At 34.4% G+C, this 24611-nt stretch overlaps 2 protein-coding genes and 1 pseudogene across 2 annotated transcripts; 1 reads left to right on the forward strand and 2 right to left on the reverse strand.

The window, feature by feature from the left end:
- The first annotated feature begins 3381 nt into the window (after positions 1 to 3381).
- LOC120255828 lies at positions 3382 to 4309 on the forward strand (annotated as a pseudogene).
- Positions 4310 to 5895: 1586 nt separating this feature from the next.
- On the reverse strand, positions 5896 to 11453 carry LOC120255826 (ATP-dependent zinc metalloprotease FTSH 5, mitochondrial-like). Its single transcript, XM_039263598.1, is given in 10 exon segments — positions 5896 to 6534; positions 6536 to 6573; positions 6576 to 7014; positions 7210 to 7686; positions 8505 to 8582; positions 8584 to 8630; positions 8738 to 8974; positions 9350 to 9610; positions 10165 to 10246; positions 11261 to 11453. Coding segments are annotated over 10 exon segments (2124 nt in total). The 5' UTR covers positions 11288 to 11453; the 3' UTR covers positions 5896 to 6096.
- Positions 11454 to 12764: 1311 nt separating this feature from the next.
- Positions 12765 to 21846, reverse strand: LOC120255831 (WD-40 repeat-containing protein MSI4-like). Its single transcript, XM_039263604.1, has 15 exons — positions 21607 to 21846; positions 20238 to 20301; positions 19437 to 19523; positions 17730 to 17792; positions 16826 to 16891; positions 16632 to 16706; positions 16063 to 16138; positions 15568 to 15790; positions 15282 to 15363; positions 14770 to 14843; positions 14552 to 14663; positions 14393 to 14467; positions 14091 to 14161; positions 13456 to 13555; positions 12765 to 13215 (listed from the first exon to the last, which is right to left on the reverse strand). The coding sequence occupies exons 1-15, from the start codon at positions 21732 to 21734 to the stop codon at positions 13114 to 13116; spliced, it is 1398 nt and encodes a 465-aa protein (XP_039119538.1). The 5' UTR covers positions 21735 to 21846; the 3' UTR covers positions 12765 to 13113.
- Between the last annotated feature and the right edge of the window lie 2765 nt (positions 21847 to 24611).

A 24611-nucleotide genomic window follows, 5' to 3' on the forward strand; every position in this document is an offset into this window, starting at 1 on the left:
CCAAAATGAGAATAAAGTCAATAAAGTCATTCTCAGCAAACATGATTCAATGATTTTTCAAAGAGAAATCTGGAAAGTGACAATCGCATATCTTCAATAACCTAAGCAAAAAATTGATGAGCTAATCTAAGTCTATTGACAGTATTAGTAAGTTTATTCAAGTCTATGCCTATGCAGTGTTTGCAACAAACACAAGTCAGGTACTTGAGGTTCTCTGAAACAAAAGGCCAGTAAATAAAGAAAAAAAAAAAAGGAAAAACAGAAATAAATCTTAGGGATAATGATGAATCAGGCCTGCAATCAGAACCAAACCGAAAGTTTTAGCATAGCACTGCCACTAATGAACCTTCTTTGCCAAAAAGACCAAACCCACCGAGAACAATTTGAAAACCACATTCCTCCAAAAGTTTGTCTACCTATCATGTGCTCTCTTTTATGCAAAAAAAAACATTGGTTGCCAAAAAGCTTGATTTGATTTACTTTATATGTTATGGGTGATCCGGTTCCTGAATTTAGTAAGGTGCAAAGCAGACGCTTGTTAACCTAAAATCTTAAGTCAATAGGCAAAAAAGCCACTAATTAGATATTCAAACCCAAATTATTTAACTAATCAATGAAAGACTGTTAATTCTAATAGTATCCACTACATCTTCCTATCTTGGTTTCATGTGCCAGACAGCAGACAGAAAGTGCCATAAGCCGGCAGAAGCAGCACAGACTGCTAGTAGAAATATTAATGCCTTGTCCTATCTGGTGTCCAACGATAAAAATTGAACCAAAGATCCTTGATTCCTAACAACATTAAAGACACAGCTTAACACATAATTAGTCTCCAATTAAAACAGCATTGGAACTTATAAAATTATCCAAAAGTGGCAAAGGCAATTTGATCGATCAAAAAGTTCATGGAAAGCAAAAAATCAAGACATTTCATTTATACAAAAGCACTAAGTTTCATTTAAACTGGTAACTTTCTTGTTCACCTTTATCATGCTAAAGAAAGAGTGTTGTGCATGGAAGAGAGAGTGAAAATAAGCAAGCTCACAAGTTGGAAGAGTGGTTAAAACTTAATTCCAACTGATAAAGCTTAAATCCCATGTTTGTCACTATTTAAGGAAAACTAGTTGAGAAACAAATCCCACCAAGACCAGTACATTTAAATCTAGATGAAGTGCTTGTCAACAAGATGCTTGAAATTTCAAGGGAAACATAAGCAAAGACCAATATCTATAAACCAGTCAAATAAATAAAGAAACAAATAGACTGTAGGAAGTAGTTTATAATTTAATCTCTTTAGCAAAAATGATTTAGCACTAATGAAAATAAAGAAATTCATGAAAGATACAAAAATATAGATGAACCAGGAATAGAAAGTTAGAAATAGATCTCATGTACAGAGTAGAACTCAAACTTCAAAATGGGGAATGTAAGATGAGGAACAAGAAAAGTTCATCATTGTCATACGACCAAAAGTATTGCAAGGGGCACAAAATAAGCAATATTGGAGTGCCAAATTTAGGTGTTGAGCATAATAGATGAAAATGCAAAGAATATTGGCTTTCAATGATTACCAACACATCCATCATGAGATTGCATTAATTGATATTCTGTGAAGCAGCTAGCAATCTTATAGAAGAAATATATAGAGAGAAGTACAACATTAATGATTTCATAATCCATACCATGCTCACAGAATGATAACAAGAATGAACACCTGAAAAGAGAATAATGTGACATCTATAATGCAATGTTGTATTTCATACAGAAAGATTTAAACTGTTGCATGAAAGATTTAAACTGTTGCATGCAATTTAATACCTATAAACCAGTCAAATAAATGGAGAAACATATAGACTATAGGATGTAGTTTATAATTTAATCTCTTTAGCAAAAATGATTTAGCACTTATGAAAATAAAGAAATTCACGAAAGATACATAAATATAGATGAACCAGGAATAGAAAGTTAGAAACACATCTCATGTACAGAATAGAACTCAAACTTCAAAATGGGAAACGTAAGATGAGGAACAAGAAAAGTTCATGATTGTCATACAATCAAAAGTATTGCAAGGGGCACAAAATAAGCAATATTGGAGTGTCAAATTTAGGTGTTGAGCATAATAGATGAAAGTACAATGAATATTGGCTTTCAATGATTACCAACACATCCATCTTAGGAGTTGATATTCTGTGAAGCAGCTAGCAATCATATAGAAGAAATATATAGAAAGAAGTACAGCATTAATGACTTCATAATCCATACCATGCTTACAGAAAGATAACAAGAATGAACACATGAAAAGAGAATAATGTGACATCTACAATGCAATGTCGTTTTTCATACAGCAACATTTAAACTGTTGCATGCAATTCAATTAATTGGATCATTCCTTTTCTTGAGGCATAAAAACTAGACTGCCATAAAGCATCTTAAGCCATGTGGCAATGCCTATTTTCAAAATTTCATTTTTCCATGCATGTTTCAATAAAAATATCCTCCAAAATAAAAACATCACCGGTGGAAGGTGCAGAAGTAGAACCAAGTTCTAGTTTCTCTATATGTGATCCTGGAGTAAATAATCTTAACTCACAATAATTCTCACTTATAAAATCACCTGATCAATTGACAACATCACAAGATAAAAACTAAAAATGACAGATAATATACAGATAAGCAAGATATTGAAATCAAACCCTATTTGGTGATACAGGACAAATCAGAGTAGGGCATGGACTTTTGGCATTTTCAATCAAATCAACACCATCTCTTACATCATACATAACGAGGATTGCTTGAATCTCAAGTGAAATAAGCTTAAATAATTGAGTTCATATAATTTCGATTAACTATGATTAGGAGACTTGCTTATTTCATACTCATCCCAACATTTGCTTATTTTGTACTCACAACAAAGCAACTCATATCAAAATATCATTTTTATTTCAAATTAACAATGTCATTACAATCTAGCATCAATCCAAAATAAATTTCCCAGAACATTGGACAATGACAAGGTTGAAGCATCTCATTCATTAACATGATGCAAAACAAACAATCAATAGGTTTGAAAAAAACCTAATAAATTATATATCTCTCCAACTACAAAAACTAAAAAACAGAAGAATTATAGATTTCAACATCACCACCACTACTGGTTGGTATATGGTAAGTTTCCCCATTGATCTGACTGCTATACCCAATACTACCAGAGTGCAATACGCCACTGCTTAGTTTAATAGAACAGTCATCATCATCCCTCTGCTCACACTTGTTCGGTGGCAAGGGTCCATCTCCAGTCGGTGACTAGTTCTTTTCCTCTCCAACCTCCTCCTTCTCCATCCTTCTATACATCCCCCCAAACCCTAACCCTAATTATAATCTCAGCATTCACAGACACACACACACACACACACACACACACACAGAGAGAGGTACCTCAATGGCGGAGCCGGGGTTTGCTTCAGCGAAGCCCGCCAACGGCGGAGGGATTCCTCCGCCGCCCTCAATCAAGCCCCGTCCGGCTTACCGGGCCGCCAGCCCCAAAGCAAAGCACCCCGCCGCCGTGGTCGGCTCTGCTCCTGCTGCCTATGGCTCACCTTCCTCATCTCCGCCCTCATACTCCTCGCAGCCATCGCCGGCGCCATCTTCTACCTTATATACCGCCCCCACCGCCCCACCTTCACCATCTCCACCCTTCGCCTTTCCGCCTTCAACCTCACCACCTCCAACCAGCTTGCCACCAGCCTCGACCTCTCCATCACCACACGAAACCCTAACCGCAAGCTCGTCTTCACCTACGACCCCATCTCCATCTCCGCCTCCTCCGACGGCTTACCAATCGGCGACGGCTCGGTCCTAGGGTTCGTCCAGGGGACGAAGAACACCACCGTGTTGAAGACCACTATTGCGACGTCAGGGAAGCGGGTGGATTCATCGGCGGCTTCGGATCTGAAGAAGAAGAGCAGTGTTCCGATTGAGATCGATCTGGAGACGAAGGTCATAGTGAAGATTGGAGCATTGAAAAACGAAGAAGATCACGATTAGAGTCACTTGTGGAGGGATCAACGCCGCAGTGCCGAAGAGCAAGGGCAGAAGGCGAAGCCGGCGCCGGAGTTCTCGCCGGACGCCAGCTGTGACGTCAAGATGCGGATCAAGATCTGGAAATGGACGGTCTAGATATGATTATATAGGTTTGTAAATTTGTGGCTCGGCAAAGGTTATTTTGGGGTTTTAACTGGCGGGTTTGGATTGACTTGAGTTGGCTTTTGTTTTTTTTATTATTATTATTTAATTTTGCATTATTTTTCTTGTGAGTTTATTTTGTATATTATGTTTTTTTTTGTAATTTTTCTTGTTTTATAATTAATTGTTTGGTTTTTTTAATTTTTTGTATTTGCCTTTGCAAATAAACAAAACTAGAAGAAAATTGGCTTTGTAAAATTTTACAAAAAATTATACAAAAGAATGTGTTCAATTAAATGATAATTTTATTTAAAATTGACCATAAAAAGTATATAAAAGAAGGTTTTCTATTAATTTCTTTTATAAGGTTCCCCCACACTCCACATTAATATGGAAAAAATAGAATAAGATATATATATATATATATATTTATACAATTTTGTAGAATATATAAAGAATATGGTTTTTAACTTTTTACATGGAAATAATAGCAATTACCTTTTTTAAATAAAGATAATTATAATTTTATAATATATTTCAAAATCATATAGGTATATATATATATATATATTCAAAAAGCGTTTTATATATATATATATATATGTGTGTGTGTGTGCGCGCGCGCATGTGCACAGATTGAGAATTAATAATCCAACCCGCACACCTTTAACTGGGGACAAAGATTGAGCTGCGCACCAATGTATATATATTTATATTATCCTATATATCTATGGGATAATCATAAACTGAAGTCTTTTATTTTAAATTTCATTCTGATGAATAACTTGAGGGTAGTCATAGTAATGATATTTTTACCGAATAGATTTTCCAAATAGGTTTTCCGAATGATGTGGATGTCAAGTGGCATCCATGCATCCACATCATTCTTTCTTTATTTTTTTTTAAATTAATTTCTCATTATTATCTAAATCCTAAATTTAAATATTTAATCGTAAAAGATAAACATGTAAATGATAAACCGAAAACTCCTCCCTAAACCCTAAACTGGAAATCACAAACCCCCGCAAAAGGTATGTGATTTCTTGTTTAGGGTTTAGGGCATAGAATTTAGGGTTTAAGGTTTAGTATTTATTATTTAGGGTTTAAATTTTTAGATTTTTAGGGTATAGATTTTGTAGTATTTGGGTTTATAATTTTAGATATAGTTTTATAATTTTTTTTTTAATTTCAAGTATTTAAGAATTTTTAAGGTTCAAATTTGAAGTTTATATATAAAAAAATAATGACGTGGATGAAGATGTGGATGATAAATTGGGCATCCATGTCATTCAGGAAATCTATTCGGTAAAAATAATATCACTCATAGGGTAACGGCCTTTTGTGAGAATGCTTTGTTCCACTACTTGTGTCTGCTTTTATTTAGTTACTGCATGTTATTTGCATCAAATGTAATCAATGTAATTATCTAAATAGCACTACTTGTGTCTGCTTTTATTTAGTTACTGCATGTTATTTGCGTCAAATGTAATCAATGTAATTATCTAAATATCTGGGGATAGAATTTAGATTTATGAAAATTACATCTTAAATCACTCAGTGCCAACATCAGTCCTCATACCACAAACAGTTAGGAAACATGGCAAATTTGAATCACCAGTTAAACTAGTATTTCATTAGATAACATCACACACACAAAAACTAAACTAAACTAAACTAGACACGTATAATTTCAAAACTCGAGATAGTTTTTTTCAGCCTGCCATGGCTTTTATATTTCGATGAGTTCCCATACAAGCATGCCGCAGAACATAAGCATATGTCCAGTTTACACAACAGGAATCAAAATGGCAGCAAATTAGCACAATTGACTTCGTTTCAGGATATGGTCAGAGTGCTGCAGAAGTCACAACTATACATGAATTGATATCATATAATGTTTTTGTCGATGTGTTAAGAACCAACAACCGGTTGTGCAACTCCTTTCGCTTTGGCAGCTGCTGAGGCCGCGGCAGCTGCGGCTGCTGCCGCAGCTGATGCTGCTGCAGAGGGTGGCATTGGAGTGGTTGTTTGAGGTGCTGTTGCCACTGCCGGCTGCTGCTGCTGCTGCTGCTGATTATTACTCACCTGTGCGAGCAAATTCCTGATTTGGGCACCTGTGAGAGTCTCGTGCTCGAGCAGCGCATTAGCAAGCGCATGCAACTCTTTATTGTGTGTTGTGAGGATTGTTCTTGAGTTGTTGTATGCTTTTTCCAAGAACTCCCTCACTTCCTTCTCGATTTGAAGCCTGGTTTCAGTGCTCATGCTTTTTCCGTTGTCATCGTAGTTGTGGGAGACAATACCGACCTCCTTGCTCATTCCGTATTTCGTCACCATTGCCCTTGCTAGGGGTAGTTGCTTGCTGGATGTCAGATGAAGCACCGGATGTCACTCGTTCTCACCGAAGATGAGCTCTTCAGCAACACGGCCTCCCATGCACACATCCAGCCTTGCAAGCATTTGCCTCCTTGAAATGCTGGTCTCATCCTTGTCTGGGAGCTGGGCAACCATGCCCAGGGACATCCCCCGAGGGACAATAGTGGCCTTGTGGACGGGGAGAGCGCCATCAGTGTGTATCGCAACAAGAGCATGACCACCTTCATGGTATGCGGTCAGTCTCCTTGATTCCTCTGAAATTACAGCTGATTTGCGCTCACTGCCCATCATTATTTTGTCTTTTGCATATTCTAGATCAGCCATGCTCACAGCTTTTGCCCCATCCATAGCAGCTTTGAGAGCAGCAATGTTAACCAGGTTTGCGAGGTCTGCACCTGAGAAACCTGGAGTTCCTCTGGCAATGATCATCAGATCGACATCGTCTGCCTTCAATACCTGAATGACAATTAACAGAGGGTAGATGAGAGACATGTGCGAGTACTTCAAAAGAGACAAGTCATGACAATCAAATTTCATTTCTTTAGGGCATAAAGAACTATATTCTTTCTATCCAAGACAAAGATAATTGAACATGGTCCTGTATGCACCAAAAAATTCTGACATAATTAACATTTTGAGCAATAAAATCACCTTAGACATGTGAGACTCCATAATCTGCCGGCGGCCTTCAACATCAGGATTAGGAACGACAATATGACGATCAAAGCGTCCAGGTCTCACAAGTGCTTTGTCCAATGACTCTGGGAAATTTGTTGCAGCAATCACAATAATGCCTTCGTTCTGCTTAAAGCCATCCAGCTCAACAAGCAACTGATTCAAGGTCATCTTCATATACTGTTGGTCTTTGGGATTGCGGCTGCCGCCAATTGCATCAATTTCATCAATGAAGATTATACATGGGGATCGTTTCTTTGCTGCAGTGAAAAGATCCCTCACCCTTCTTGCTCCAACACCCACAAACATCTCTTCGAACTCACTGCCACTGCATGAGAAGAAGGGCACAGCAGCTTCTCCAGCAATGGCTCGTGCCAACATGGTCTTACCTGTACCTGGGGGGCCAACAAGCAAGACACCTTTCGGAAGTTTGCCACCTAGACGGGTGAAACGCTGGAATGAAACTTACAAATTGTAAGTTATTCTATATATGTGCCAAAGCAAAAGCTCATAGAAATCCTATGTTATAAATCTATATGCCTATATTCATTCTCCAATTCCATCTCTGACTAATTACCACAAGCCCATAACACAAGTAATGATGGAGCAAGATATGATGCATGCAGTGGTAACAAACAAGTTTAATTAAAAAGAAGAGAACTAGGATTTTTATACTTCATACAGCCTTGTGAAATAGTTAGCACATTCACTATAAAATGGAGAATGCTATGTAATTTGTCACATTTACTTCAAAGTGCACAATAGAATATATGCACATGACAAAAGCCAAAAAGCCGTATCAAAAAATGTTCTCACAAATCCTATATTAACAATCTACATGAAGGTTAGTCAGGTGAAATATTGGTTCTTCAACTCAATCTCTGCCTAATTCCCACAAGCCCACACAAATGCTGATGCAGCAAACTGACAACAAGCAAGTTATACCAACAAATAGATTACTATTGACTTTATGCTTTGCAAAACCTTGAGAAATACTTATCAGGCTAACTATATAAAATATATATGCTTCTGTAATTTGTATCTTTCACTTCAGATCAAAGAGAACACTAGAATATATACATACATCAGAAAAGTATCAAAGCTATAGTTAATATAAAGACAACACACAATCACAAAACAAAAAGGCAAGGACAGACTTCTTTAATAGAAATGGAAGAAAATTTTACAAAGTTGGAATGGATACCTATAGCATGATAGTAGACCACCGCATGCAGCAAAAAGAGCAAAAAGTTGAAGAAAAACACTTTTACCTTGGGATCACGAAGGTAATGCACAATTTCCTCTAATTCAGCTTTAGCCTCATCAACACCTTTTACATCATTAAATTTTTGTGCTAGAATCCATACTTGGTTGTACCTCTTCATTTAGTCCAAGCCCTAAGCAGGATTCAAACAGGAAGCAGTATTTAAATTATTTGAAAATAGTTAACAATTATACAGAAATATGAGAAACAAGGATCATCTGAGATATGGTAAACCTTGACCTTTACTAATTCCCCTATCCTCAATCAGTGCTCCAACACCAGATATTACAAGGAATCCCAAGACAACTATCCGGACAGTCCGCCACAATTGTTCTTTAAAACTACTAGTATCTGCTGTTACCATGTGAATAGGAGCACTTGCAGTTCCAAGAACTCCATCCTTAGGCAAGCGACCAACATTTTTTAATGCTGGAAAGTTACTAATGCTCTCTTCTTCCCTAGACAAGCTGGACATACCTGCATATATGTTGCACTATATCTGTCATGCAAGTTTGAAACTCAATAAAATCAAGGCAGCAAAAGTACACTATCAAGGAACAAGCAGACGTGAAACCAAAACTTACAAGAAAATTATACAAAGATCTAAGAGTAACATTGGCTGAAGTAATCTCTTGACTTTTTTTGACAAGTAGGGTCATCATGGAAGATTGCTTTACCATGCATAAGCTAAAGCATAAAACAATTTACAATCTAAAAAAAATATAAATTTAAGAGCAAAAAATACTAAAGTGCAATTTACTACAAAAGCATGTAATGCACTCATTGAAATGTCCATCAGTCATATTCCCTAACCTCACAAACAATAAAATGGTTGCAAAACAAATAGCTCACCTCTCTGTAGTGTTTTAAGCAACAAACTCTCATCTAACCTATCAACTTTGACTAATGCTTTAACATATTCTGCAACCGCTGATGGATTAGAATGTAGTGAAGGCTGACTTTCAAAAATCCTAATAACTCCTTCAGCATCGCTTCTGTAAAGCTCTTTAAGCAATGTAATCTCATTTGCCCCCTCTACATCAAGAGCTCTGCGAGAAAAATTACCAGCATAGGCAGACTGGAATCTCCTTTGAAAATTTTGGATTACATTTCCTGCAAACAGATAATGTTTAGAGGAGAAAAAAAAAATATTGTATTAAGAAGTTTCTTGGCCTTCTTATATTGTAAGGGAACAATAACAAACACAAAATTGTAAACCAGCCATTACACCACAAATAAAAAATCTTGCAGCTCAGATACTGCTCTACAATTACAATAGATTAAAAAAGATCTGAAGGAAATTATAATTATTGAAAGTAAAAGAATAAGCACAAGTCAGCTAGTATAAGAAAAACAGAAGTATGATAGCTTGAGCATGAACATATTCACTCTTTCCAAGAAAGAGCATGATGCAAGATTAAAAATTTCCATACACAGAAACAAATTTAAGAATAAATGGATGACACTAAACCATATATTTAACCTTTAAATTTTGGTGAATTATTGATAAGCTGAAGGAACAAAACATTTTCAGCGAATAAATGTAAAGCAACCTCAGGACTGACAAATTAACAAAAAGAGGGGAAGGATGTATCAGGGAATAAGAAAGGAATTATATTATAAATCTATCAATGCCAAAGAATGCCAGAAAAATTCACATGACTTACCGCTTTCTCCTTTGAATGAAGCAAGATTAGACAAACCACTTAATTCATTCAAATAAAGACGCCGTATTTGTTCCCTTCCAACCTGTCAAAACACCCAAAAAGAAGATGTAAAATGGAGAATGATAGAAAAAATAAAAGGAAACAAAAAAAAAATAATCACCCTTCTGATTAGCAAGGATCATCTAGTTACCAAATAATACAAAACATCACTGATATTCCTTCTAACAGCTTGAACAAACTCTCAATGTTTGGTCAAAATAATATATATATATATATATATATATATATATATGCATATGTATAGCTAGCCCCCAAACCTGCTGACTAGATGCATATAGGCTTTCTTATAAAGTATCAGAATTCTTCACTTCCCACAAATATGAATATTAAGTCCTTGCTCATTATAATCGACTTATGCAATAGGTGGTATGCATCCTTAGTCTCTTCAAATATTAAATTATCCAAATCAATAAAGATAATATCTTTCAAGTCCTTATGAAGCACAAATGGTTATTAAGTTAGTTTTTATTTGTTTTTTAGACTGCCCCGGTAATTTGATTGTCTTGTTCAATAGGAATCTAGAACCATAATATAGATTGCCAGATGGGCAATAGGATCAGATCAACTCATGAATAAACAAACTGATTAGCTGAAATGATTCAGTAATGAACCAAAAAACCACAAACTTTCAATAATTATATAAAAATATACACATATATCGTCTTTATCATCGATATCAGCAAATGATCACGCCTTTCATAATTTCCACATGAAAACCATCCATAACAAGGCAAAACAAATAAAACAGCGTATGAAAACCCTAATTTCTTCCAGATTTCCAAGATTTCCAATAATCAAAATCTATCCCAGAATAACAAAATTTCAGAGTCTAATATAAAACGAAATCCATCCAATTTCAACAAAGAACCAGCAAAAGATCAGAAACCCCAACCCACCTCCCAAACCAGGGCATTTTACAAAAGGGGCAAACTCGAACCCAAACCCAAAACAAAAAATTTGCAGCAAAATCAGAGCGATGAAAACAACCAAAGGAATTCTAAACGCAACAAGAGCTCAAATCGATGAGAAGGTTGACCTGCGAAAGGAGTCGCCGCCAAGCCATGACCAACCAAGCAAAAGGACCTCCTTTGAGCTATCTTTCACCAAATCTACAGAACTATAACTAGAATTTCATCGACGAACACATCGATTGTCGAGAAATCGGAGTAGAAATCTGGAGAGGAATCCAATTGCTGCAATGGCGTTTGGCCGCCGAGTGACATGAAACTTTGAGATTGAAGATTTTCATATCAAACTTCCAAGGAATTTTGCATTTATACCCCCGAAAAAATAGGTAATTATGTACTCTTACATATCTGCCCCTAAAAATTATCATATTTGTGTTTATAACCCAAAAATAGATGTTTCGGTTGTCTTCCTATGTTCTCTATACATTTATAGATGTAAAATAAAATAAATTGTTTTACGTATAAATTTTAGGAAATAAAAAATTCACAATTTAAAAAACACTTAAACCAATATCAATATCCACTTTTTATCGATTTTTATAAATTATTTTAATAAATAAATTTTGCTTAAAATTGTATTTTATTTGATATGATCTCTACATTTTTTTAAAATAAAAAAATTAACTGATATCAGATGACTTCATTGCAACATGATTGATTGTATGCTAAATTACGATTTTAAAAATGTATAAAACCAAAAAAAGTTAATATTTTTTTTTATGAATATGAGAGGTCTTATGCATGGGTTATTAGTGCCGGATGGTTTCTTCATGTAAATACTCGGGTTTTTTTTTATGTTCTTTTTCTAGGTATTATTAGCTTGTTTTTTTTTTATAGACCATAAACAACACCCACAAAAGATTATCCAAAGACAAAACAATTGAACAACAAACACGGTAATACACCAATTACAATGATTTACTGATTCCTAAAAATTTATTAACATTAATATTACAATGTTTTATAATATTTTTACAATATTATACAGTAACCCAAAGATAGCACTACCAACTCAAGGGTTCAATTTTGAGTTTGCTTATTTACCTTTCAAATATCAATCCACCGATAATATTTGTGAAACAATAAAGATTAATACACATTCAGAGTCTTTAAGTGTGAATCAGGAATCTTGCTAGTACTTCTCCCTTTCAGCTGAAAGTAATATTCAGAAACATTTATCAAACATGTGACGACAGGTTGAAGGTTCCTGAGCATTTCAAACTGGCCCACTGACTATTTATTTTCTTACCAAAAAAAAGAAATTTAATATTTGATGCATGCACAATAATAATTATTAATAATTTTATAATTTTAAAACATTTACTTTAATTTAAATCAAACTATCAATTACATTGAAGTTACCCTGGAAACCAAATTCCCTCAATCCTCCATTTCCAATGAACTTCACCAGAACATCATGCTCCTCAGATAACATGTCAAACTAGCATCTTTACTAAGAATAATTGCTGGGTTAAAGATAATGTGGGTACCAAACAAGCATACAAATACAGAAAATTTCAGCAATACACCAAAGCACCAATTCTGAAGCAACATATAATGATCATAATGATGAAGACGAATATCTAATATGGCTGCATTGCATGATTTCCGAAATTCAAAGGCAAAGCAGATGATTTCACAACTACGAACTTCATACTTTGTTCAAACTGTGCAGCTACTTGCAATTAAACAGAGTTTCATACGCAGTCAGTCATGGGGCCAAAGAGAGTAACAAACATTCTCAGGCAACCATCCGTTTCGGCAAACAGAAAAATAACTTAAAACAGGGTTCAGCTGGAAGTTCTGAAACAGGAATTACCCGGTGTTCGAATATTTGTTTCCCTATTCAACACTGAAGTAAAAAAGACCCATGTAAAGGCTTTGGGTAAAACAAACTACTCTAGATTGAACAGGCTAAGGATTAGGTATTTGGTGCACAGCCAAGAATATGATCCTTGTATGATGCAAGTTCAGCCAAAACCTCTTCTTGAGGCCTGTAAATCAGGTCAATCATTCGCCATATCTGTATCAAAAACAAAATTATTTAATCAACAAATAAGAATTTGCCTTTCAGAACATTTTCTTGAGGTTTGAACTCTAACATGAGCATAAATTGAACAGACATGAGTTTCTACCAGCACTCTGGATTGCTCCATAGAATTGATATGACAAAAGCAACAATGTTGTGCATGCACACTTTCATCCCCATACATATAATAAGCTGTTAAGAGATGATAAAATTTTTACATAAGATAAAATTTACCTGCAATGTTCCACCGCCTCCGGTACTCTCACAGTCATCAGATACGCTAACAATTGTCCACGGGTCAGCAGCATTCCAGTGGAAATCAACAACTTTGTCCCTGCAAACTCATTGCCATAAGGGAAACTTGTACAATAAACATGAGCTAAACTGCAAAATCTATAGAAGATGACATTGGAGAATCACATAGTGGCATAAATAGGAAATTTCATGTGCTTATAAGAATTCATTTATTTAGTCATAAATATAGACAGTATGATTTTTCTCAAGTCCACAGAAATCCAAGTAGAGCATGCTGACAAAATGATGTTGTATTATCACAGGCTTATGAGGGTCCTATAATTTTGTGTGAAAAATGATACCTACACATCAAGCATGCAATTCAATTCTATCCATCAGGTGTTCCTATCCTTCCTTTTTTTTATTATTTATTTATTTATTTTATGGATAAAGCGTCTTATCCAAGGAAGAAAAAACCCTTTGAGAAGTGAAGCATGTTGGCGAGAGGCATGAACTATTCATTGATTCACATAATAAAGGGAAATGGATTGTTTCCAAAAACCAATGCAAGCCACAAAAACCGCTGTAACTAAGGATGTGATAACCAGATCACAATCTCAATAGGTGACATATACCTGTGCCCAGCATGTTGGAAGAACAAACCAGGGGGTGAGGGTGCTCTTGTGACAGCTCCCAAATGGTCAACCTGCAATGGAACAATCATGATGAGTACAATTATGACATTTAACTATATGGGTAGTTATGACCAATACTTACTCAAGCTTCAGATGTTTACAGAGAAATCAAAATAACAAAATGACCACGAAGGAGTAAACTAAATATTAGGAGACAGGCTTTACGGCTAATTAACTCCACAAATAATTAAACAAAATTAAATAATTTATCTAAGGAGAAAGCGGATGATCGAGCTCAGTACCTTCTCTAAATCCCAGACATTTAAGAGGCCATCTTCAGCAGAGCTACCAAAGACTGATGCTTTATCTGGAAACCACTGTAACAACCAAATAACAAGGTTAATAGCGATTTTTATAGTAAAAACAGATAAAAACCAAAAATGAAAATAAAAAATTCATGCCTGGACACAAAGAACAGCAGCAGAATGGCCTTCAAATTTATGAATAGGTGATCCAATACCATTAGAGGTGAGTCTTCGGCGATCAAACAGTCGAACAGAGTTATCAGCAGATCTGCACGAGGTCAAATGTATAGCTATGACAGAAGTTCAACAAAATTGAAGTGCATATGCAATTGGAAAGAATGTAAAAGAGACTCAAGAGAGGTCAAAATATATACCCTGTTAGAATAAGGTTTACATCATGAGGATTCCAGTCAACACAGTGCAGATCTGCATCATGAGCCTTTTCAACCTGGCAACCAAGGTTGGTGTCGAGTACAGAAAACAATATCAATTGAAAAGCCATTGCATAAAAAAAGAATGACAAGCATAAATTCATGTAACCATGACTTTCAGAAATGGAGCTTACCAGCTTGACAAATCACCAGTCACTGTATTTAAAAGCAATATTCATAATCTTACTAATATGATTTCCTGTATTTTGGGCCTTACAATGTGATGCATTGAATTTGTGCACAGACAAAGGGTTCATACACATGAAAATATTTTTATGGTCTAACAATGTGATTGTTTCTCATCTGCAACCTCTGAAAATGATGAAAGCTTCCAGCAAGGCCAAACATTCATTAAATGACACCATCAAATGGAAAATAGTAAACAAGTTCAAAATTAAGGTATAAAATTTCAAGAACACGAAAACATTTATGGGTGTTCATAACATGTAATATACCTTGATAGCAGGAGTAGTACCAGAACGAGCATCCCACAGAATGAGGCAGGAATCATCACCAACACTACAAAACTCCTGTGCACTTCAATAAAACAAGCACAAAAAGTCTCAGAAACAATGCAAGATCGGAGGCTGCAGAAGTGATCATGCGACTAAGTTTACTTATGAAAAATCAAGAAAGACAACCAAATACTTAAATTTTAGCATATGCAAGCATGGAGAGTATTATACATAATATTAGAGGCCACAAGTCAGGCAAACAAAAATCTTATAACACTCAGACTACCTGGAAGGGCAAAACTGCACATCCTCTACAGTATCAGTATGTCCTTGGTAGATTCCTCGTGGTCCAACTCTAGGACTTTCCGAAGAACTTTCATTACCAGTTATCGCAGGCTGCTTCCCACTTGAGCCCCCAGATGGCGTACCAGCTGACTTGGTTGATGAAGATTCTCCTGAAGCAGTAATATGATCTTGTATGCTCCACAAGACAACAGTTTTGTCCTTCCCTGCATTAGAATATTCTCCGTTGCATTAGCAAAAATCATAAGCATACTAAAGTTAGGAACTAAAATCTCATAAAGAAAAGGCAAGAACCTCCTAAGAAGAAACTCACTGAAAGGAGAAATGGTATCCCAAATTTATACAGTTCTGATAATTTTTTTTTTTTTTAACTTACAACAATCAAGGTTTCACCAACAAAGAACACAACATTATACTTCAAATCCTAACAATAATAGCAACATTGAAAGAAAAAAGATATGCACAGTAATGTCCAAACCTCCAGAAAGCACAAGGGGTTCAGAGGGGCTCATAGCAAGAGCGAATTCTGCATTATCAGAATGCCCTGTGAGTATCTGCAAGAAACAAGTTTAGTTAGTTTGAAACATGAAAGTACATTGAACAATAATCACAAGCATAACTACATTTGCCTTGCAGTCTTCATTTCTGACAAAGAGCTTGAGTAAAAGGCACATCAATCAGTTGCTTGTTAGAAATGCATTAGTACTTTTTTTCCTACTTAATTGGATTGTAAGTTAATCACTTGATCCTAAACGGATGAAGTGATCATAAATATAATAGTCATCTTTTGAATACCATTATTACTAAAAATAGGCCATGATTTTATCAAGTTTCCACTCTGCCTCTATTGCCCTCTGTCAACTCCAATCTGCATGTAGGAATATCCATTTTCTAAAACTAAAAGCAAGCGCCATACTGTTTCTCTTTTTGCACATACACAAGGACAAAATCAAACCTAAAGACACGTGCATCATGATCGCTTTCATTGCACTATTGGAGCAATAAACCGGCAAGAGAATTGATGAAATTAGTAAAAAAAGGATGTACCAAATCCGGACGAGAATCAGCAGCACCAAGAACCGCATGACGATTCGGTTGGGTCTCAACATCCCAAATAAGCACCTGAGTGAACAAATATGCATCGCAAAGAAGAAATGTTACATAACACATTTGGATTACCAAAAAAAGAACATGTATGCTTCAATCTTCACCAATAAACTTAGTGAACTAAAAACACCTACATCAGGACTGTCTGTGTGAGTTGCCACGATCCTACTATTTTGAGGTAGTTCCCTGATTCTGTTAACCTGCACAGAAAAATAATCAAGCCTGTAATACATGACCTCCCAAAATTTCCATATGCAACTTTGTGTAAACTAGGATGCAATAAGCAGACCCAAACAATAACAGAATAGAATTAATTGGCCCTCACAGTGGCTGCTGAAATAGAGAAGAATGAAATTTATGAAGAATATCTGTCAACAGCCGTCACACATGGACAAATTCAAAATCATGATAATATTTGCATCAGGCTTAACCAGGCTGGGTCGATCAGATCAGATCATATCATAGTTAAAATGCACTAGGAGAAAAAGGAGAGGGCAATCTAATCAGTATGCAGAAGTTCATCGAGCATTTGCATTAATTTTTAACCAAATAAATTAAGCATTCATCAAAAAAAAAATAGGCCAAAAGAAAATCGACACCTTAAAGCATATAATTAGGAAAGCATTCATCAAAGAAGTTCAAGTGCGGATGGCAATAAGACAAGGTCTAGCACGTGATGATCAAATTATTCCCATACTGTCTGAAGGCAGCATTAGATTATTGGAGAACCTAAGTATGAATCTGCAGTTGAGCAAATGGGGCTTAAATTGTTTTTTAATTAGAAAACTTTTAGACAAGTGGCATACCATTAGCTGAGGATTATAAACTGCCATGAGTCTTAAATGCTAGAGCGAATGTGGCCATCATTTTCATTTGTTTGCCTTATGTAGATTACAAAGTAAACATTGCATCTATTTGAAACACAAATTAACAAAGGCTTTTGGTCTGTATGGAAAAAAAGCTCATAGACAGCAAGATAAAAGAGATAGTGCAGCAGTAACTGGAAAAAAATATTGTCTTTGAAATATGACTTCATACCTCTCCAGGATGAATAATAGTCTTGAACTTTTTGACAAAAGGCGAACGAGCTTCTTCATTAAACTGTAAAATAAATAAAATATTCAGACAGAATCAGTTACAGACACATAGAATAGTAAGGAAAAAAGTACTTCACCGAACAACCTGCACAACAGGTAAAACATTTTGCCCCAAGAGCATATTTTGATGATACTATTATTTTCTCTCACCTGCTATTTATGAAAAAACTTGTAAAGGGAGAAATATACAATCACACCAAAATTTCATCCCAAGACAAAACAGACATTTATTATATTTATTTGTATAAAAAAACAATTTGGGTGTAGCCTGTTAAGATTCAAAGAATCCAAGAGCCAAGTTTTTCTTCAAAAAGATGTAGGCGTCAAATCGACAAAATTTAAAAATATCATGGCTACACAACAAGGGCATGTAAATTTACATACATGCGTACAGATCTTCAAATGTGCGCATGTATTCAAATCTAAAAAGCAATCTAAAGCTAATATTTTTTTACTTTGCTTTTTAATAAGCATAGGATGTCATAAGTTTAAGCCCTCTGTTTGTATCATAAGGTGACAACATAAAAAGAAAAATCCATCCCTATTAGTTACCAGCTGACTCCCAAAATTTCTGTCTGTTTGTGCCTTCATGTGGTAGTTATTTCAGGCTTGGTTACCTCTTATGGCCGCTAGCTAGATTCAGTTTTCCTTAGAACCCAAGAATTCCTTTCCTTTCGTCCAAGGTTACACACATTCATTTCTAGAGGAACTCCTATAGACAGCCAATGGCTTTAAGGATGCTCCTCAAAGCTTTTTCTCTGATCGACTACAGCTTTGAAAGTTAGGTTATGAGAATAAAAAAAATGTGAACTATGACTATGTAGCAAATCCAGAACCAACAACGAAATGAGATAAAAGGTCCCTTCTTTCTATCATATTTCATACCTTTCTTCCAATCCTTATTTTGTTCGCAAGATCGTTATTTTTCTTGATCTTTCTAATCAAGAGACACCCTAATTTGCAGTAATCTGATTATATGGACTGCACAGCTCCCTACAAAAGGAGTTGCATCCCCCAGATTACAGCCGCACTGAATGATCTGTAGGCTATTTTGTTTGCAAGATATGCATGCATGTAAGAAAAAATAAAATGCAAACAAGAAATTTTAAGAACATTATTTCGTTTACAATCATTACATTCTAGTTGATACCTATTCCATGAGTATCATAGATATTGTCATTGTTATAATGATATTGGTAGACCAAAAGGCCCAAAGCCACTATTAAAATTGATATTTAGGCAATACAATGACACAGATGATTAAAATATTATAAAAGTATATTACAAACACAAAAGGTCAAAGATAGAAATACCAATTTAAGACTTATTTTATGGCCTACACAAAGTAATAATTATCAATGAGACAGGTGTAAACTGTTGAACAAAGACTCAAAAAAAAATGCATTAAAAATGTCACGATATTCATGGGAAATCATTAAACAAGAAAGGAAAATTTTGTCAAGAATGGAAAATAATTTCACAAAGGTGTCACACCACCTTTCAGCCATTTTCACTGTAGATGGTTACCTATTATACTTGTCTGATATGTTCTACTCCTCAACAACAAGCTGACCTCAAAATACATTCAGCTATATCATCACCAATTGCAGCAGGATTACAAAAAAAAACAATGTTAAACATGCTAGACCTGAGATATGTGCTCTGCAGCTGCTATCCTTTTCTTCACAATTTCACAGTTTGCTATGACAAGAGTATTGGGAACTGAGCCATCAGTCTGAAAAAGACAGTGTTAGGGATGATTAGATTTGGCAGCATGTTTGATACTTGCATAAAAAGTCATGATTGCTAACTGTCAGTTGTTGGAATGCAAGGTGGTAGTTAATTCTGTATTCTGTAATCTATTCAATGAAAGAAAACTACAAATTTTATAATACATCAAGATAAATTTATTCACTCCCAATGAAAAAATGCAAAGTAAATTCAAAATTATAGCTTGATCATATGTAATACTGCTACAGTAGAATGGACTGACTAAAGAGTCTGGACGTGAATCAGGGAAGACAAACTTTTTCCGAGAGAGAGACATATCCTAAACACCTGTTTAGGCATAAACATGGTAAATGTAATTTCATGCTTCATGGTGAAAAGATGAGGCCAGCATTAATATCCACCTGACAGTGTTAAGTGGTAGCAGGATTAGTTAAGCTGAAGAGCAACAACAAAGTCAAAGATCACAATTTTCAAGGAATCATGGGTGGGTTCTCAACGAATGTGTGCTAGTCACATAACTACCAACCACATATGATAGAGGCCTAATCTTTTTAAGAATGTGGGAGTAGGTAGCTGGAATAGAACATCACAGTATGTTTGAGATTGTGGAAGTTAAACCAGATTAAACCAAAAAATAGGAATTATAGTACCTAAGCAGAAACAAAAGAACCATGAAACCTTTCCTTAAAATAAAATAAACTATAATAAAGCCACTTGCCTGTTCAGATAGGTAGAGACGCTGGCGATTCTTGAATTTAGCTTGATCTAATTGTGGACCCCACCTTTATTTGGCAACAAAAGCGAGTAACATTACAAAGATATGAAAAAATGATGAGGCATATAGGGCATGGACAGTCTAAACAAAACATATTTAATCGAATTTTGTTTGGATATAAAAAAAAAAGCATCATAATTCACAACTAGATTATTATATCTCAAAGATATGATTTTCATAATGGTAACTATTATAATGCATTCAATTGTACACCAAATGGGTACATAAATACTTCATCTCCTTATAAGTAAAACTTTGCATTGGCGTTGCCAGACCAGTTCATATAAGGTGTAAGCACAATTACCTTTGAAAAATCCTGCAAAACTAAGAGTACAAAGGCTATCCAGGATTCCAAAAAACCTGTGATGCAATTTCCCAAGGACACAAATCCCACATATCCAGAATCTAAAATCGATTGTATCATTTTAAAAATTTTATTTTCCTTTAAACTCTTGTCTTCTCAATGGTTCAGTAATTTGTATTCCAGAAATTCATATATGTAGATGTGAACTTCAAGTCCAATGGTAGAAGAAATTGAACCATGCCCAATGTGTTACAAAACCAAATTAGGCAGCATTACCTGCTCAATCAACAAAATTCAAGACCAAATGATATTATCTTATACATAAGACCTCAATTTTGAGCCCTTAACCAAGAATGCAAGCTGAAGTCCAATACCCATTTTATATAAAACCCTCGAGCAAAACATTAAGAAGATGAATACACTTACTGCATCCATCACAAAAGAAGTCACATTGTTGATTAGCAAGGAACTTATGCAGCTCAAATAGTTCTTGTCAGAGAAACCCCAACAATGATTTATTTCGCATTTTCATTGTTTCCATAACCCAAATAATTGAAGCAAACACTAAAACTCAAATAACTATCCCAAATTCCAAAATAAAAAAGAAAAGAAAAGAAAAGAAAACATCCCCAAACGTAGAAGTACCAAAATCAAAGGCCAAAAAATTTTAAGAATACAAAAAAAAAACAGCCTCTGCCCTTTCCAAACCCTAACTCCAAAACTCTTGCCCACAGATTATTTCTGCGGAAACACCAGGCAAAAATGCGTAAAATTAATCACATTTCAAATGAACCATCCATCAGAACGCGAAGAAAACCAAAATTCAAACTTTTTCCTTCAAAACTAAACAATAAAACAGCAATTCCAACAGAACCAAGCAGATACACAACCAAAGCTCCAGAAAAGCAAAATCCTCGCAAAAACCCTCACTAAAACCCTAACTCCAGATCTACCACCAAAGAGAAACAAAGTTCAACATGACAAAGAGCAAAAGGAGGAAAAAATCACCGGCAGGACAGCGATGGCCAGACGAGGTTATGGTTCGCCAGCCAGTCGTAGAGAACGGGCACCAAAGTCTTCCATTGCGTATACCTCTCGTCCACAGACGCCGGCCCAGATTTCCCTCGATCCTTCATCTCGATTTCGAGCTTCCTCCTCTCCGCGAGACGGCGACAACGACGGCGATGGACCCTGCGATGCCGAAGAGCAACCACCCCGATGGAAGTGTCACCTTGTCCGAAGAGTTGTGCATAAACAATGGAGAAAGGTTGTGGGTTTTATGCACATACATCCCTGTACTTTTTTAAAATTATATTGTTATTTTATTCGTCAAGGGATTATACTTTATTTTTATTTTTAATTTTTTTTAGGGTTTAGGGATAAATTTGTTGTTTTGAGATGAAATTACTTTTAGGTCCTTAAACGATCTTTTTCTCTTTTAAAAGTCCTTGTATACTTTTGTTTCCTTGAAATTCCAATTTTGCCGCCAATGTTATTAAAGCATAACATTTTTAGAGAAATTTTATTCATATTTATTGGAAACCATTTATTTGGGTTTTTTCTCGTTAAAGTTAAGAAAAATAAATATATAATGTTGAAAAAATAAGATTTAGGAAGAAATGAAAAGTTAATAATAGTAGAGATATTTTATCTTATTTTTTAAGTTTTTGATAAACTTCTTTTTTATAATAAATATAACAAGCATATAATAATCTACCCATGCACTTTCATTTGACCAACAAGAACAACTTAAGTTAAAGTAAATATATGAGGTGAATTTTATAATAGGGCCTCTAATGTATTAAATAAAAGTAAAAAAAAATTTTAATAAATACCTATTTGAAATGTTAGTTTATCTTTTACATAAACTCCTCATCATTTATGATGAATAATTAAAATTTGTGAAAAAAAAAATCAAAACACTAAAAATGTAGTAATATAAAACCATAAAAGCTCTATATTTATAATTATAAAAATAAATATTAAATTAATTTTAGAAAAATAAATACATGAAAAAATCATTAAAAAAAAGACAAGAGAACAAAATAGAATTTTTAGAGAAATTTTTTTTTTTTTGAGAAAGACGACAAGCACCAGAATTATGGAACGTGCACGTGTGGGAAGTAAGGCTCAACACTGACCCAAGTGCCCTCACCTTGCGTAGGACATGAGATTCGATCCCGGGTCCTCTCTGTTGGTAATTTTTTAGAGAAGTTACGAGATTGATTAAGTATTAAAATAAAATATTTATTTTATATTTTTAAAAGTTATTAAGATTATATAAAATTAACTAAACAATACATTAAAATATTTTTTGTATTATAATAATTATTGGGGAGGCCTTCAAAATTTTAAAATTAGTATTAAAAAAAATTTATATGAGGCTTTAAAAAATTGGGGGCATAAAGCGGTGCTTTATTTTACATTTTTAGCATTTGGTCCCTATGTCTTGCACATATCTTGAATGGTATTGTCTTTCACGTTTTATATTGATTACTTTACATCTTCTCATGGGGGCTCACTAGGAAGAACCGGAAGGAGAAAGGTGTTTTGGCTATAAATAAAAAACTGACCGAGTATATAAATACAACAAAATTCCGAATCACGAGAGTGAATTTTGCAAGAAAAAATATATATTTGTTTTCATAATAGTCACCCGAATCTTTTATTTATTTTAACTAAATCACATAATTAAAAAATCGATTAACTTGAGTTAGTAATTTTAAAATTTATAAAAAAAGATATTACCTTTTTAAAATTAATTTTATTTAAAATATAATGTAATAAAATATATAGTTGGATGTGATTTATATTAAATATAAAAAGTAAATTTGCTTTATAAATTTTTTAAATAGACAAATAAAAAGGACTAAAGAGAAACTTTAAAATAGAATAATTAAAAAGAACCAAAGGAAAAATTTTAAATGAGACAAGAATGGTGTGAGAATATGTTTTACACAAAAAATTGTTTATAATGACGCTTGTTGCCTATGTATAAAAAAGTTATTTGTAATGAAGACTATAATCAAACATTGAGAAGTTATAATCACACTAGTTAGCTCAATGGTGGTCACTTGCAATGGGTGGTCAAAGCACAGTGTCAAAATTTTGTGTCAGAGTACCATTGCAGTATTATGTAATGCCTTAGGTGCTTTTTAAGTACTATTTTAAATGGGTTTGGTGTGTTCCCAGTAGAAAGTGTCATACCTCTCTCTTTAAGAGTTGCATGCCAAAGAGAATTTAATTAACTTGATTTAGTTTCTAAAAATATTCTAGATATACATGTGATAGGACTTTCATTGCCACATGAGATATTTGGTAAAACTAATAAATTTTTAAGTGGTTAATAAGTCATTTATAACCAGTGTACTATTGCACAAGGATTTTGATGAAAAAAATTCTTGTTCATGATTTCAACAAATGGAATGGTGCATATATAAGACTAAAAAAGGATAAAGATATTTGCAAAAATAATGTTATTATGTTTACCACAAATCATCCAGTCAAATTTGGATATTTTTGAAAAATCTTTTTTTTTTACAACTTAATTTTCAGTCTTTCTGTTATAAAGGTAGTTGACATTGGCCAAAATACCCCAGTTTTTTAAGTGGAAACACGTAATATTAAATGGAAAGATTAAACATTGAACATCAAAAACAAATATTAAATGAAAAGATAATATATTAAGTGAAAATTTATGTGGTTACCTATAAAAACGAAATGTTAGACGAAAAAATATACTTATTAATGGGAAATACATGTTATAAAACAGAGTAAACTGCCAGAGTGAGCTGCAACGACAGAAAAATGAAGTACATTGAAAAATAAGGGATTGTTTGAGAAATTCAAATGTTAGATAGTATGTCTGAAAAGTTTTAAAAGTTTTAGGGACCTATAGTTAATTTTCTCTTATGTTTGCCACAAGTTAAATTATTGAGAAAATAAATAATATAATAAAAACAATTTAAAAAAAGTCTCGCCAAAATATGACTGATTTAGCTCCTTCATGCACG

The sequence above is a fragment of the Dioscorea cayenensis genome, unplaced genomic scaffold, assembly GCF_009730915.1.
Source record: "Dioscorea cayenensis subsp. rotundata cultivar TDr96_F1 unplaced genomic scaffold, TDr96_F1_v2_PseudoChromosome.rev07_lg8_w22 25.fasta BLBR01001209.1, whole genome shotgun sequence".
In the NCBI taxonomy this organism is placed as follows: Eukaryota; Viridiplantae; Streptophyta; class Magnoliopsida; order Dioscoreales; family Dioscoreaceae; genus Dioscorea; species Dioscorea cayenensis.